Source organism: Myxine glutinosa, unplaced genomic scaffold, assembly GCF_964187855.1.
Source record: "Myxine glutinosa unplaced genomic scaffold, kmMyxGlut1.1 SCAFFOLD_2362, whole genome shotgun sequence".
NCBI classification, from domain to species: Eukaryota; Metazoa; Chordata; class Myxini; order Myxiniformes; family Myxinidae; genus Myxine; species Myxine glutinosa.
The window spans coordinates 32,520-48,353 of record NW_027618456.1 but is presented as its reverse complement, the minus strand read 5'-3'; the positions used below and the strand labels follow the sequence as shown (position 1 = coordinate 48,353).

The following is a 15,834-nucleotide window of genomic DNA, read 5'->3' as shown; positions in this document are numbered from 1 at the left end:
ATGTAGCTTGACACATCAAACTCCTCTGTGATCTCAGCAATTGTCCAGCTTTTTGGCAGAACAGTCAGCACCTGCACTTGTTCACTTTTCTTGGTCGTTGATTCAAACTTGTGCTTGAGTTGTTCTATCATCTCCTGTCCTGCATCCTGGAGTTTGTTAGATGGCAATCCTGTCGCGATTTCCAATTTTTTCTTCACAGTGTCACCGATTTTCTTGGTTTTGGATTTCACATATTTATCTGCAGCAAGTCTCTTTTTTGGAATAGGTGATTCTCCAATCAATCCCAAAGACTCATTCAGTGTATTCAGTTCCATTTCAGGAGAATGAAATTCAAACTCCCCTGAACTGCCTGGTATTGGTGATTCACCTCCACCATCATTGTCCTCACTACTGCTAATAGCGCTGCTGGTCACTGGTAATGGTATTTCACTCTGAGTCTCTACCACACCTGGTTGTCTTTTTGCCAGTTTCTTACGACACTGGGTACAGATTTTCTGTGCACTTTGCAGTTTGAGGCTTGGATGAGCGGCTATGGCTTTTTGGCTAACAGCTCTCAAGCCAGACGACTTTGGTTTTTCATGAGCTCCAAAGGGATTGCAGCAGGATTTCTGCTTCAAGATGAACTTTTCCTTGGCAGTCGTCATTTTTCTGCAGCTCCTTCAGAAGTGAACTGCCAATTTCTGTTGGTGGCAGGCCTAAGCATTACACTAAGCCAACTTGGACTTTCCCTGGGGATCTTAGACTGTGAAAGTTGCATCACCTCGAATTACCCACATGGGAAATCCCAGTTGGAATTCCCCAGATGAGAATTCCCCTCAGGCCCAGTTGAAAATGAAAGTATATGATACTTCAAAGCAATTGATGGTTGTTCCCTGTGTTCCCTGTCATGGCTAGGTTAGAATGATTGTATAATACATTACAAATGCTGATTTTCGAACCTATATGCCATACATACATGTACATTATTGCTCATATCTCAGAAACTATTGGAGTGCCCATCACAAAACTTATGTGGAAGCTTCTTGACATCATAAGGTACATCTGGGATGAATTTGAGGAAATTTGAAGGATACATCTTTTTTGGATTCACGATTGAAGTTTATATTTTGTGATAGCTTTTTTGTGGTTGGAGGTAGGAAAATGTTGCCCAGACAAATTCATAGGGCATGAAAATACCTTTAAAATGACACCAAAACCAGCTCTCTAGGTGTTATACTTTTAGAGATATGGCCATTTGAATTCGCGACATCGCGCTAATTAGTCCAAAGTTCGTTAACCTGTATCTCACTAATTAAGAGGCTGTTAGCAAAAATATTTGAGTTCTAGCTGTTTTTCATGGGTCCCAATTGGTTCCCAAAGTTTTACAAAAATCTGAGAGATGACGGCAGATTCTTTGATGATTTGACATGGAATGACCCTAATGTGGAGGTCCCATGTACTTAGTGTTAAGTATCTTCCCAAAGGGAAGGGGGGTATCATGTGACTGTAATATGTAGATGGTGAGACGTAATATCGCTTTCCGCATCACCATGATGATGATCAAAACAATGTTGGGTCTCGCTATCTGCATATTCCAGTCATGTGCCACCACTCCATCTCCCCCTCCCCCTCCAAGGAATTTGTTTCATTGTGATCTACGTAAAATTTGCACTTGTATAAACTGAATCTTGCGTAAACATATTGTTACAGACGTGGCTTGGATGTTATTTACCGAGCGGTTTTATGGTATGACCACGTCTGCACAAGTTACCCGATTGTGCCCGAACGTTGACTAATCGCGCTATGCTAGACCAATGAAGGAAAAAGAAGACACACGGCTGGAATTAATACGACACGACACCAGGGATACGGTTCTCAAAGGTTGTTATTACAATAATGCGGAAGGTTTAGATTACAGGGACAAGAGGGAAACATAGGAAGGTGGGCACTTAAACACACTTATATTAACCCCAACGGACGACAGATAAACGGGACAAGGCTCACTCACACGGGGTTTGATGGCAAAGAAAGCGGGTAGCGATCGCTCCAGGTGCACCTGGGCTCAGGGCAGGATCACGTACGGTCCAGTTTAAGAGATGCGGTGGAGGTATTGCAGCGCTCGAGGGGTGGCGACTTCTCTCTCCAGGCTGGGGGCGCATCTGACGTCACATCCGGCGCGGGGCCGCGTATATCCGGCGGGGAGTGACACGCCCTCGGCTCGTTAGCTCCGCCTCGTGGAATCGGCACGTTGCTTCTCATTGGGTGCGTGCGGGGGGTTTACCAGGCTCCGCCCTTGACGAGGAGCTGACAAGGAGCCCCTTCGTGGTAACCCCGTGGAGCGCATGGTCTATGGCGCTAATCGAGCCGGTGTGAGGACGCATCCTCCCCCGCTCCGCCGCCATCTCCCCTGTTGTTGTTGTAATTGTTGGGGAAGAAGATGGAAGGAGGTATGGGAAAGGTCCTAAACTCACTACTGATGCCATATAATCACATTCTGGTGCAACGAAGAGTCATAATTAATGGAGACGAGGCCTTAACTGACATAGAATAAGAATAACTAGGAAGATGTCCGAAAGTTGTCTACGTGTGGTGCGGTGGACCTGGGCACGACATTTAATGGGGGAATAAGGGGAAGGTCGGCTCTACTGATTGTTATTTACATGCAATGGGACTAGGGAATGGGGGATTGGGGAAAGTTGGGGAGTATTGGAGAAAATAGGGGAATATTTACAAGCGGATATGGAGGCCAAATTCCATATTCGCAACATTGCACCCTTCTCTACCCTCGGGGCGTCCCGACCCGATAAATTTTTACCTACTTTAGTGTGGCACGCAATGTAGTTCCCTCTACTATTAACTCTACCCTGAGTGCGACAGTTTTACAGATATTCACAAATGAGTAAATATGTCCCCCTGCGACGTTGCACCCTTCTCCTCTCAGAAACACACCCACAGGATAACCGAATCCGGAAAGAATTCGCAAACTACACATACAGCCGGTAGGGAGCATTATTTACACGACTACGCTGCTATTTACACTACGATCCAGGACCTGTTTTTGGAGGAACACATGCAGATGTTATGCATAGAGAGAGCGCGCTTGCCAACATCGATACACCAACCCACGAGTGCTCTGTGGCCGACGGCCTTTAATAACGTGCAGAGCACCCTGTCCCAGCATCAAAAGCACCACCCCACCGCCAATCGGTGCAGTCACCATTGTTCATTGGAATAAAAATAAACTCGACAACCCCTAACCCTGCAGGTGTCTCTTGCTCTTCGTGTGGCCTTCAGTGGTGTTAATTAACAGTGGTTCACCTTTATGGCATAGGTGCCACGTTGATCCATAGGTCCATCCCCGGGTGGTGCTTGGCCGCAAACGAACTGCGGTCCATTGTGGGTGGCCACAAACATTGCGGTCCATATGGTGTATCGATCCCGGCAGCAAACAGCGAAAGTGCAGGCCCACAACTGCGCAGCCAGCACCTCTCTCTCCTTTCTCTCTACCCCAAAGCCAGATCCTCGGAGGTGGGAGACAAAAGAAGAAACAAGTGAGTAAGGTGGTAAGGGCGCAAAAGTGCACGCAATGTAAGGTGATGCACACTGGGGGCACATGGGAACCAGGTGAGACAGGTACGTTCCTATCGTACGCCCCCCCCCCCACCAGGTAACCTACATGGCCCCTCCCTTACCCCTTACTGTATCCACACAACACAACACTACCCATAAACATCTACTTTACAAATCAACAAACATCCCTACTGTCTTCCCCGTTCCTCCCATATACCAAATTCGTCTTCTCTCCCTCCTAACCAATCAAATTTGCCATTTTCAACTCTCATCAAAATTTGCCATCTCCAACTGCACATCAAAATTTGCCATTACCAATTCATCATCAGTCCCTCCTAGGGAGGGAGAGATGGAATCACCCCAATGTCTCATCCACGTCGTGATGCGTCTCACAAATCCACACAGCGATTCATCTCCTGCAACAAAACAAGGAAAACACAGGTGTGGAGTCATCATCATCACCACAGGTAAGTGGCTGCGTATGGTGCGACAGGTTCTTCAATCCTAACTATTTCCTAAATGACTTTAACAACTTTACACTACCCGGGGTCTTTCTCCGGCCAAACCATTGGCCCTCTTACACTATGGGTTCTAAAAACCAATTCCCATTGGCCAAACTGTGGTGCTCTTCAATTTGGGGTCTCACTCCCCCGATTCATCTCTCGGTGCCCTCGCACAATTTCAGGGCTGCGACGTGTACCTCTCCCAGTGGGTCTACCCACCTGCACACCTCCACCACTGCAGTTGCCTCCGAGCTTACCTGCTCCTTGCCCTAACCTAACTACCTGGGGAAGGCCCTCTGGCACTCTCCCCACTCGGTGCCCTCTCTGGCACTGGGCTACCCGGGTCCGTCCTCCGGATCCTCGGGCCCCATCCACAACTCTACCGGCTCCCAGAGCCCACCTGCGGCCTCACCTGGCCGACATCCTCACAGTGGTGGAGTGCCCAACCAACTACACACACTAACAGGCTACACGCCCAGCCATTTCCACAACACTAATGCACCCATCCATGTACCATTCTTTCACCCGCACCACAAATGCCAATATCCAACCACAATTTACCTGTACCCCCTACCTAACACTTACACTACCCGCCCCGGGTATCCGTGATGGGGGTCCACTCTTCCCCCATCCACACCTTCGCACCATGCACACCACTTCGTACCACTTACTCCAACTCTCTCCACACACCTGTACTTGCACACCTGTGCTCTCACACCTGGTGCCACCTGCACCCTTCTCTCCCCAAGCGCATTCGCGCTGATCCACAACACTCACTACTCATACACTGCTCCACACACCTGTCCAGTTGCACACCTGTGCAATCACACCTGTTCAATCCTCACACACACAGCATCATCTCAGCTAACTACTCCCTTCTGAAACTTGCGCTTCCCAGTCGTCCCTTTAAACTATTGCGCTCCCTCGTCATTATCATCCATACTAATCTACCTGCGTCCCCACTACAGGTATCAGTCACTAACTAAACTTAACGTCACCTAATGTCAATCCTCGCTAGATCCCTACACACCATATCCTAACCCACCCGGGCTAGTTTTCACTGCCATACACCCCATAATCTAGTGCTCCTTTGCCCCCCACTGTGAGGGATGGTGGATTTGCCATCCCACCACATCGGGGGTCTCTCACTATCAATTTTGTTCGTCCAGATTCCACAAGTCAAAAATTTTCTATTTACTGCCAATTCTATTCACTTTTCTAAATTTTGTATCAAATCACTACTATCACTATCACCCGTCTACTTATTAGGTCCTCTCGGTGCGCCAATCCCTGTCCAAAGCCCGGCTTCGTGAAGCCAAGCAATGGATGCTGGTTGTTTTGTGCCAGCGGCTGGATGCGTCCGGCATTCGGGGCAGGGACGGGGGCTTACCCGGGCCGAGATCCCACGCACCACCTCGGCGTGGAGCCATCCAATGTCCCGATCTCGACCTGCCGGCACGTCTCAACAAAACGTGGTCGCCATAACGACCCTTCCTATCGGGCTGCCAGCTCCGCCTAGTGGAGCCTGGACGCGGCCGTTCAAAGCGAGGCCCGGCACGCACCGAGGGCCTGCTTCGGCTAAAAGTCGCTCTAACCTCTAACCCGTGTAACGTCGATGCTTCACCTGGACGCTTACACCCCGCAGCCCGTTCCTTGCTCACACATCCAGCCGTGCCCATGCTCCTCGTACCTTTCCTTACACACCCAGGTACACCCATTCCACTCACAGCCTTGGTCACACACCTGACCACCGAACACCTTGGCACACATTCGTTGCTCGCACACCTCACCAAAACACCTCTTCGCGCCCCCTCCTCAGTCACCTCCTCTGTGACAATCACAGGTGTGCTCTCATTCGCACACCCAACCACGTGCCTCACCACCAACTCCAGCGTGCATTCCCACTCACGCTCTACCATTCCAGGTGTGCATCCTTCCATCCCAGGTGTACATCCTCGCTCACCTGTCACAACTAACTCACGCTCCATGTCACTCTCACTACTTTCACCTCCATTCCTGACAGCGCACTCACCCTTACTCTTGACAGCACACTCTTTCCCCATGCACCTGTCCGTCACACACCTTTCTCGCGCACACTCTCCCGTTACACCCTCTGTAACACTCACCACAGGTGGACACTCTTCCTTACTTCTGACAGCGCACTCTTTCCTCATGCACCTGTCCGTCACACACCTTTCTCGCGCACACTCTCCCGTTACACCCTCTGTAACACTCACCACACCGCGCTTCCACGTGCTCCCTCGCACACGCGCTACGACCGACTCACTCTCGCCAGCACACTCACTCCTTGGCACGCACTTTTTCCTCACACACCCCAGAGTCGGATTTTCTCGCACACCTCCTTTTTCGCACACCAGACCTGTCGCACACTTCACCAACGGCCTCTCACGAACACCCGGGTCCATCTCGACCCCCAAGCTCCTTAAATCCCCTGGCGCATCATACGCACGACCATATTGGTCACCACTTACACCGGGTCCTCTTCCTCTTCGCTTCTCCTCCATCACCTGCGAATCCCTCATCCGGTTAATGAGCACATCATCACGATCCAAACACAGACTTTGGACCAATTCTTTTATCTCCTCTTTTATTTCTTTCTTATCCCCTCTCCGTCGCTTCTTAATTTCGCTCATCCCTTCTTCCACTTCTTCTAATTTGTGCTTCACTTCTTTTATTCCCCGGTACGTCTCCTCAAGCTCGTCCTCCAAGGCTACCTTGACCGTTTCCATGTGCGTCCTCACCTGCCGGTCCTTCGTCTCCATTACCTCTACCACCTCGTCCAACCTCGTTGTCAGTCCCTCACGTACCATCTGACATTCCCTCTTCGTCGCTATCAAGTCGTCTTTTAGTTCTTTCTGTGTCACTTTTAACCCTCCTAATACCGCAGTGTTCCTTTGAACCTGCTCCGTTAGTTCTTTTTGTCCCTCCGTCAGCTGTTCCACCTCCTGCGTCAGGACCTCTATGCCCCCCTGTAACTTTACAGTCCCCTTTCTCACCTCCTTCTCCATGTGCTCCTTACAGTGCCTCACCTCCTCGCGCACTCCTCCGACCTCCTCACTCACACCTCTTCTAATCTCCTCTCCCTCTACCCCATTTTTCACTCCCTCTATCTGATTCTCCTGGGCAGCCATTCTATTTTCTACCCCCATTAACCCATTTTTCACCTCCTTTATCCCGTTGTCTAACCCCTCTCCGGTACCCCTCGCTTCGTCCCTCATTACCCCCAGTTGGCCCTCCAATCGCTCACTCCGAGCCCTCATTCGGTTCGTTATTTCTTCAATTTGGTTCCCCAACCGCTCACCCAATCGCTTTCTATCAGCCCTCATTTGCTCACAATTCTGGGCCATAAGGGCCTTCATTTGTATCCAAAACGAGTTCAAATCCATCGGGGGCGCTGCCACGGTCGCTGGCGCGGTGATCAGCGAGGCGCCATTTTGCGCGCCCGCTTCTTCGTGCGTGACGGCGCTATTTTGCGAACCTGCCGCCCTCACTGCTTCGCTCTCCTCCTGTCCCTCATTTTGGTCCTGGATCGACCCTACCTCACTCTCCTTTACCGGACCCCAGCTGTCTTGATCCGCCATAGCGCGACTTTCAAAATTCGGTTTTTATTTTTTATTTTCGTAAAACAAATTCAAATTTCGCCGTTATAATTTCGCGCGGGAAACGCGCTCCGAATCGATTCGGTCGAGCGCCGTACGCGCTCCGGCTCGATTTTCCCTCCCAAAATTTGGGCCTAACTAATTTAGTCCCGGGTTCGAATTCCACTCCTCGACACCAATTGTTACAGACGTGGCTTGGATGTTATTTACCGAGCGGTTTTATGGTATGACCACGTCTGCACAAGTTACCCGATTGTGCCCGAACGTTGACTAATCGCGCTATGCTAGACCAATGAAGGAAAAAGAAGACACACGGCTGGAATTAATACGACACGACACCAGGGATACGGTTCTCAAAGGTTGTTATTACAATAATGCGGAAGGTTTAGATTACAGGGACAAGAGGGAAACATAGGAAGGTGGGCACTTAAACACACTTATATTAACCCCAACGGACGACAGATAAACGGGACAAGGCTCACTCACACGGGGTTTGATGGCAAAGAAAGCGGGTAGCGATCGCTCCAGGTGCACCTGGGCTCAGGGCAGGATCACGTACGGTCCAGTTTAAGAGATGCGGTGGAGGTATTGCAGCGCTCGAGGGGTGGCGACTTCTCTCTCCAGGCTGGGGGCGCATCTGACGTCACATCCGGCGCGGGGCCGCGTATATCCGGCGGGGAGTGACACGCCCTCGGCTCGTTAGCTCCGCCTCGTGGAATCGGCACGTTGCTTCTCATTGGGTGCGTGCGGGGGGTTTACCAGGCTCCGCCCTTGACGAGGAGCTGACAAGGAGCCCCTTCGTGGTAACCCCGTGGAGCGCATGGTCTATGGCGCTAATCGAGCCGGTGTGAGGACGCATCCTCCCCCGCTCCGCCGCCATCTCCCCTGTTGTTGTTGTAATTGTTGGGGAAGAAGATGGAAGGAGGTATGGGAAAGGTCCTAAACTCACTACTGATGCCATATAATCACATTCTGGTGCAACGAAGAGTCATAATTAATGGAGACGAGGCCTTAACTGACATAGAATAAGAATAACTAGGAAGATGTCCGAAAGTTGTCTACGTGTGGTGCGGTGGACCTGGGCACGACATTTAATGGGGGAATAAGGGGAAGGTCGGCTCTACTGATTGTTATTTACATGCAATGGGACTAGGGAATGGGGGATTGGGGAAAGTTGGGGAGTATTGGAGAAAATAGGGGAATATTTACAAGCGGATATGGAGGCCAAATTCCATATTCGCAACAATATTGTTGCATCAGTATTGGTTTGATCCGGGCACCTTGCATGGCATTCTTTGAATGTCAAGGGTGACATTCAATTGTCTTACTGAAATGGCCTGTTGTTCAACATTTGTTAAAAAAAAAAAAATTCGATACAAGGAATTTTTTTCCCATTAATGGGAACATTTGGTTTTTTTTCACTGCCAACTTTTTTTTTAGTTTGAGGTGATGCATGGTGAGTAGGTAACATCTTCGTAGGAGGGGTGAAAGTGCGCAAAGAAGAATGCTGTATTCTTGTGATCAGAAGCTGCTTAAAAGTTTACTTTGTTAACAATTTAGGGATGAGTTTAGAGCTGTTGTTGTGTCAAAAGGGGGTTGAACACTGCTGGTTCATTAAATAAGTGTGGAAACGACGTAAAAAAATATATTTTACACCTGTATACTGTTACGTGGTCCTCCCGGTAACTACCTGGTCTCGGTGACCCCCGGACCGTGGGAGGCACCCCGCCAGAAAGATATACGATTTATACGCTTTCGTAACGCAATCAATATGAATTCCAGTCAATAAGAAACCCCACACCAAGGATCCAGAGTAATCAATAATATATTCCCCCAAGGAATCAACAATCAACAACCATCAACAATCCACAATCAACAATCACCAATATGATTAAGATGGCCATCTTATATATGTGTGTCCCCTTTCCCCACTCCCGACCCCTTGGGTACTCACGACCCCTTTGGTCTCTGTCCCTCACAATGTCTCTGGACCCCTCCTGACCAAGATGATGGTCGGCTTCTCCACACACGGGCGGTTGAACGAACCCCTGGCTGACGTGCTCCCAAACGTGCACGTCACGTACCGGGAACAACGGTTGCAGCGCACACCTCCTTGCCAAGCAAAGCGGGCAAAGCAACGCGCGGCTTGTCCAGCGCGCGAGGCCCAAGGTGCGACCCGTACGCGTCCTTGTAGATGGTGAGGCGAACTGTGTAGGACGCTTGGTTCCGTGCACGAACCCACGGCAACTTGATGTGTCAAGGGGTAATTCCTTTCGCCAGATGGGTTTCCCAACGCAGCGTCAGACGCTGCTCGATATCGATACCCTCGCCTCGGAGCTCGGCGAGGAAGAAGAAGAAGATCGTCGCTTCTCCAGGACCTCGTGTGTTTTTCCTTCCGTTTCCGGTCCCCTTTTCCCCAGAAGGGCTCCTGACCCTTTAATCACAACAACCTTTAATCGACTACACATTGATAAGCAAAGACCTGAATAGTAATTCACATGAATTCGTAACACTCCCCCCCTTCAAGAAAGAAAGTTTGAACCCAGCGAAAACGTTCTTTGCCGGCCAACTTGGATAAACAAACCAGATAACTTACACCCCCAAATCATCAGTTCCCCCCGGGCACCATTATCACTTAAAAATAAAGCAACAAAATTTCACCAAAACCCCTAGATTAATTCACTCTGGACCAAGCGTCAACCACTTCTAGTTTCTCTTGAATGACGGTTAAGAGGTGGTGACCAAAGCCCCAAAGTTAAACCTCTCGATAGCACTTTTTCGGGAGGCCCAGCTGAGTATTCCCTACATGGACGCCTTAAGGAATGTGGAGTTCATGGTTAGTCCGGGGAGGAAAGTTCATTACATAGACGCCTTTAAGAACGTGGAGTTCACGGTTAGTCCGTGCAGGAAAGTTCACTACCTGGATGCCTTTAAGAACGTGGCGTTCACGGTTAGTCCGTGTAGGAGCCCCGGCTCGGCGGCTCCCCCATATCTAGTGCTTCAACGTCTCCAGACTCCTAACAGTTACGGTGGGACCCCTTGTCCCAGCCGTTACTTGACTGGCGGTCTCCTTCTCGGCCAGTGCTCTGACATTCATTCTTTCGGGAGGTGCCGTAACTCTGGGAGCCTCCATAGTAATATCGGCTGCTGCCAACCCCAAAACTACCGCCCAGTTGTCCTCTTCTGTAGACCTCTCGACGTCTACGAAATGCCTTCCCTACTGTTATGGTCCGACCCTCCAAATCCTTACCATTCCAATTCTTCTCTGCCTCTCTGGCGTCTCTTGTGCTTGCAAACGTGACAAAGCCAAACCCTTTTGACCGTTGCGTTTCCCTGTCTTTTACCACCCGCACTTCCACCAGCGGCCCATATCTGTTGAAGACAGAGGTCAGAACTTCTTCCTCTGTGTTAAAGTTCAGTCCCCCTACAAATAACTTGGAACTTTTGTCGCCATCCCGAGCGGGGGTGGTGTTATTTCCCCTGCAGGGCTCTTTACCCACCCTCGGGTTACCATAAATTTGCCCCCCGGCCAAATCATTCCCGATAATCACAGATACTCCCTCTACAGGAAGCGTGGCTTGTAAACCGACGGTGACCGGTCCTGACACCAAATCGGATTCCAAATGGATGACATGAAGTGGGGCACTAACACAGCCACCGATCCCTTGTAACCGAACATTATCACCAGTTGCGGTACTCTTTGACAATGGCAAAATGCCTTCAAGCATTAAGGATTGATGGGCTCCTGTGTCCCTCAAAACCCTAACCGGTCTTGAGTTAGTCAAGTCTCCCTTGAGTGAGACCCACCCCTCATAAATAAATGGTTGGTAACTCTTCTGTGGGCGATTTCTTACGCTTGCCATCGCATTCGGAGTGGTAATAGTCGGACTCCACTCTGGGTTTTCCCTTTTCATGAGGTAACAACTGGACATCAAGTGTCCACGTTTCTTACAAAAAGCGCAAGTAGGCCCGGAGGAAAAACTCGTGGTCTGCCTCGGGCCCCCCGAAAAATAAGTTTGTCTTGGGCCTGTAGCCCCCTGATTTCGAACAGTTCGGGTATCAGCGTTGTCCCCATAATCGTCTCGAGGCCGCCGCCATGTATTGTCGTTCTCTGCACCTGCTGTTCCACACCTCCCCTGCGGAGATCTAGGCGAGGAGTTAGGTTCGTGGACCCCTATCCGGTGTGTTAAGGCATAATCATCTGCCATGGTGGCTGCGTCCCACAACTTCGGTACTTTCTTTTCCTGCAGGTACACTTTGATGTTCTCGTGGACACACTGTTGAAATTCCTCCACCAGCATCAGGTCACGCAATGCTTCGAAGTCGTTCCCGAATCCTTTTGACTCACACCACCGATCAAACATGTTTTCTTTCACTCTAGCAAGCTCCACATGGGTCTCACTCTCCCTCTTCCTGGCATTCCTGAATTTTTGCCGGTAAGCTTCCGGAACCAACTCATAGGCTTTGAGGATGTGCTTCTTCAATACCTCATAATCTGCACATTGGTCCATTGGTAGCACCGAATAAATCTCTTGAGCTTTACCCACTAGCACACTTTGCACTAGCATGGTCCAGGCCTCCTCCGGCCAGTTTAACTGTCGAGCCACTTTCTCAAAGTGTGGAAAAAATTGAGTGACTTCCTTTTCACTGAAGGGTGGAACCAGCCTCACATGTCTGCCCACCTCCCAGGTGTTCTGGCTAGGTGGCGACCCCGTCAGCAAGGGTGGTACCTCTCCCCGTTCTCTCATTAAATCCAGCTCCTTGAATTTAATCTCTTGCTGAAGCGCCAGATCACGTTCCTTCAACTCCCTTTCGGCTTTTCTCTCCTCTGCTTCGAGTTCCCTGGCAGCTCTCCTCTCCTCTGCTTTTCTCCCTTCTAACCTTTCCTGGAGTTCTCGTTCCACTCTCCTTTCCTCTGCTTGTTTCTCTTCTCTCCTCTCTTCTGCTTTCCTTTCTTCTTCTGCTAACCTTTCCTGGAGTTCTCGTTCCACTCTCCTTTCCTCTGCTTGTTTCTCTTCTCTCCTCTCTTCTGCTTTCCTTTCTTCTTCTGCTCTTTCCTTTTCTGCTTTCCTTTCTTCTTCTTTTACCCTTTCCTGGAGTTCTCGTTCCACTCTCCTTTCCTCTGCTTGTTTCTCTTCTCTCCTCTCTTCTGCTTTCCTTTCCTCTTCTTTGATCCGTTCCTGGCTCCGTAATTGCAACTCCAGTTTCCGGAGCTCAACGTCTTCAGGTTCTTCGGGTAGCCACTGCCAGGCTAACTCGTCCCATGTTCCTAATCCCACCATAGACTGTATCACCGTGGTCTGCAACTCTGCCTTCCTCAAATTAGTTCGGACCTCCAAGTTAAAATGTTTGGCCAATTTCAAGAGGTCCGCTTTTAGTAACGCTCGGAACTGTGCCTCACTAGGTGTTACCGCAAAGTTCTGTGCCACAAACGCCATGGTGACTACTGGTAACACCTGTTAACCTTCACCCCAGAAATTTCCAACAAAGAAAAGCAACAGTATTACTATTATTGCTATTGTTATTTTTTATTTTTTATTGTTGTTGTTGTTTTGTCGACAGAGCAAAACAATTTTAGGAACGTTGGAAAAGTTCCCACTCTTGGGAATTCTTTCCCGGACTAAAATTTAGAAAATTTTACAGATCCCGGACGTAGACCCAATTGCGAATCCGCAAATTATAATTTGGACGAGCCCCCAAATTCTGTTACGTGGTCCTCCCGGTAACTACCTGGTCTCGGTGACCCCCGGACCGTGGGAGGCACCCCGCCAGAAAGATATATGATTTATACGCTTTCGTAACGCAATCAATATGAATTCCAGTCAATAAGAAACCCCACACCAATGATCCAGAGTAATCAATAATATATTCCCCCAAGGAATCAACAATCAACAACCATCAACAATCCACAATCAACAATCAATCACCAATATGATTAAGATGGCCATCTTATATATGTGTGTCCCCTTTCCCCACTCCCGACCCCTTGGGTACTCACGACCCCTTTGGTCTCTGTCCCTCACAATGTCTCTGGACCCCTCCTGACCAAGATGATGGTCGGCTTCTCCACACACGGGCGGTTGAACGAACCCCTGGCTGACGTGCTCCCAAACGTGCACGTCACGTACCGGGAACAACGGTTGCAGCGCACACCTCCTTGGCAAAGCAACGCGCGGCTTGTCCAGCGCGCGGGGCCCAAGGTGCGACCCGTACGCGTCCTTGTAGACGGTGAGGCGAACTGTGTAGGACGCTTGGTTCCGTGCACGAACCCACGGCAACTTGATGTGTCAAGAGGTAATTCCTTTCGCCAGATGGGTTTCCCATCGCAGCGTCAGACGCTGCTCGATATCGATACCCTCGCCTCGGAGCTCGGCGTGGAAGAAGAAGAAGATCGTCGCTTCTCCAGGACCTCGTGTGTTTTTCCTTCCGTTTCCGGTCTCCTTTTCCCCAGAAGGGCTCCTGACCCTTTAATCACAACAACCTTTAATCGACTACACATTGATAAGCAAAGACCTGAATAGTAATTCACATGAATTCGTAACAATACCAGTTCTGATAATGTTTTAATTTTGCTCGTGATTGATCAATCAAACTTCCCTTGTTTATTGATTAATTTATGTTGTTGATGTTTTGCATGCACACATGCAGATAAGTGCCCTGTGGACAATGCAAAGTTGACCGTGGTGGTGAATAACATCGCCGTGGCTGAGCAGATTGGAGAGCTCTTTGTACACTGCAAGTTTGGCTGTCGGGTTGCAAACGGAGTTGTCAAGTCTGGAACATACGAGGTGGATCCACAAGGTTGCCCCTTCACAGTGAAACTCAACACGCGGAAGTATGTTGAAATTGCGTTGAGCACTGAAAGCTTCTCTAGGGAATTGTATAACCTCTACGTACAGTACATAAATATTAGTGTGTCATGTGATTGAATACCATCTTGGTTCCCTGAAGTATAGACTACCTGGATAAATCTAAATAGGCTTTTGACATCATTCTGTATGCAATTAATATTTGACGATGTGAAAAAGGTGCAACTAAAACAAGAACGGCACTATGCTGAGTGCATACCCCCACCAGGTCATAACTCATCCCCAACTTTGAAATATCATGTTATACAGACTTGGCATTTAATACGGAATATATTTTTTTTCTTGACTTGGATTTACTTTCTTAACTCAATATATCAATCTGGTGAGTTTCTTTTACACTTTGGTGATTTATTTTACACTTTGGTGATTTATTTTACACTTTGGTCATTTCCGTTTCCGGTCCGGTCGTGAGAGGACGCTGGCGTCACTTGCTCGCCGCTTCTCTGACTGGACCATTGTCCGTATCTTGCTTTCCTGGTGGTCGTGGCGGATTTTTGGCCATTGAGTCTGCCCTCTGCACGGTCCCGGCTCTGCTCTGCTGCTCCTGGCTTCACCTGCTCGGCTCCTTCGCTGTTTCCTCGGGCTCACTCTCGTGGGTTGTGCCCATTGTTTGCAGCGGCGGTGGTGGCGGTTTGCCGCCGTGATCTTGATTAGCGGCGGCGGTCGTTTGCCGCTGCATTTGCCGCTTTGCCTCCTCAACCTTGGCCTCGTGCTCGTCTCTTCGCTCCTGTCTGCCCTCTGCATGGTCCCGGCTCTGCTCCTGGCTTCACCTGCTCGGCTCCTTCGCTGTTTCCTCGGGCCCACTCCCGTGGGTTGTGACGATTGTTTCGCCTCCTCACCCTTGGCCTCGTGCTCGTCCCTTCGCTCCTGCTGGCATGGCTCTGCGGTACTCCGCCGCAAGGCTTCTCCTGCTTAAAACCCGCTCCACCCCATCATGCATCTCTGCAATCAAATCGAATGGACTCCTGCGTCGACCCAGGTACATTCACCGTGGCTCCGGTCGTAAGTTTGTTTATTTACAATCAGGTCACTCCATCCCCATCCTCTGGTCGGCTCAGCACACTCCCACTCATCGTCCCAACACACCTGGTCACAACAACGCACAAAATCGCACCTCCTGTCTGCGAACCCTGGCCAAATCACCTGGATTCATACCCGCCGTACAAAACAACATCAAGCTCACCCTGTTCAATACCCGGTCCCTCAACAACAAATGCCTCATCCTGAACGACTACATCCTGGAAAATAAACTGGACTTTCTCTGTCTCACTGAGACCTGGCAACAACCACTGG

At 49.7% G+C, this 15,834-nt stretch overlaps 1 protein-coding gene across 1 annotated transcript in view; it reads left to right on the top strand.

The window, feature by feature from the left end:
- Window positions 1-15,834, top strand: part of LOC144889299 (E3 ubiquitin-protein ligase TRAF7-like) — a 38,687-nt gene that overhangs the window by 16,179 nt on the left and 6,674 nt on the right. Inside the window, exon 7 of the mRNA XM_078769404.1 lies at window positions 14,321-14,507. Within this exon, the coding sequence (XP_078625530.1) occupies window positions 14,321-14,507 (187 nt within the window). The remainder of the gene's footprint in view (window positions 1-14,320; window positions 14,508-15,834) is intronic.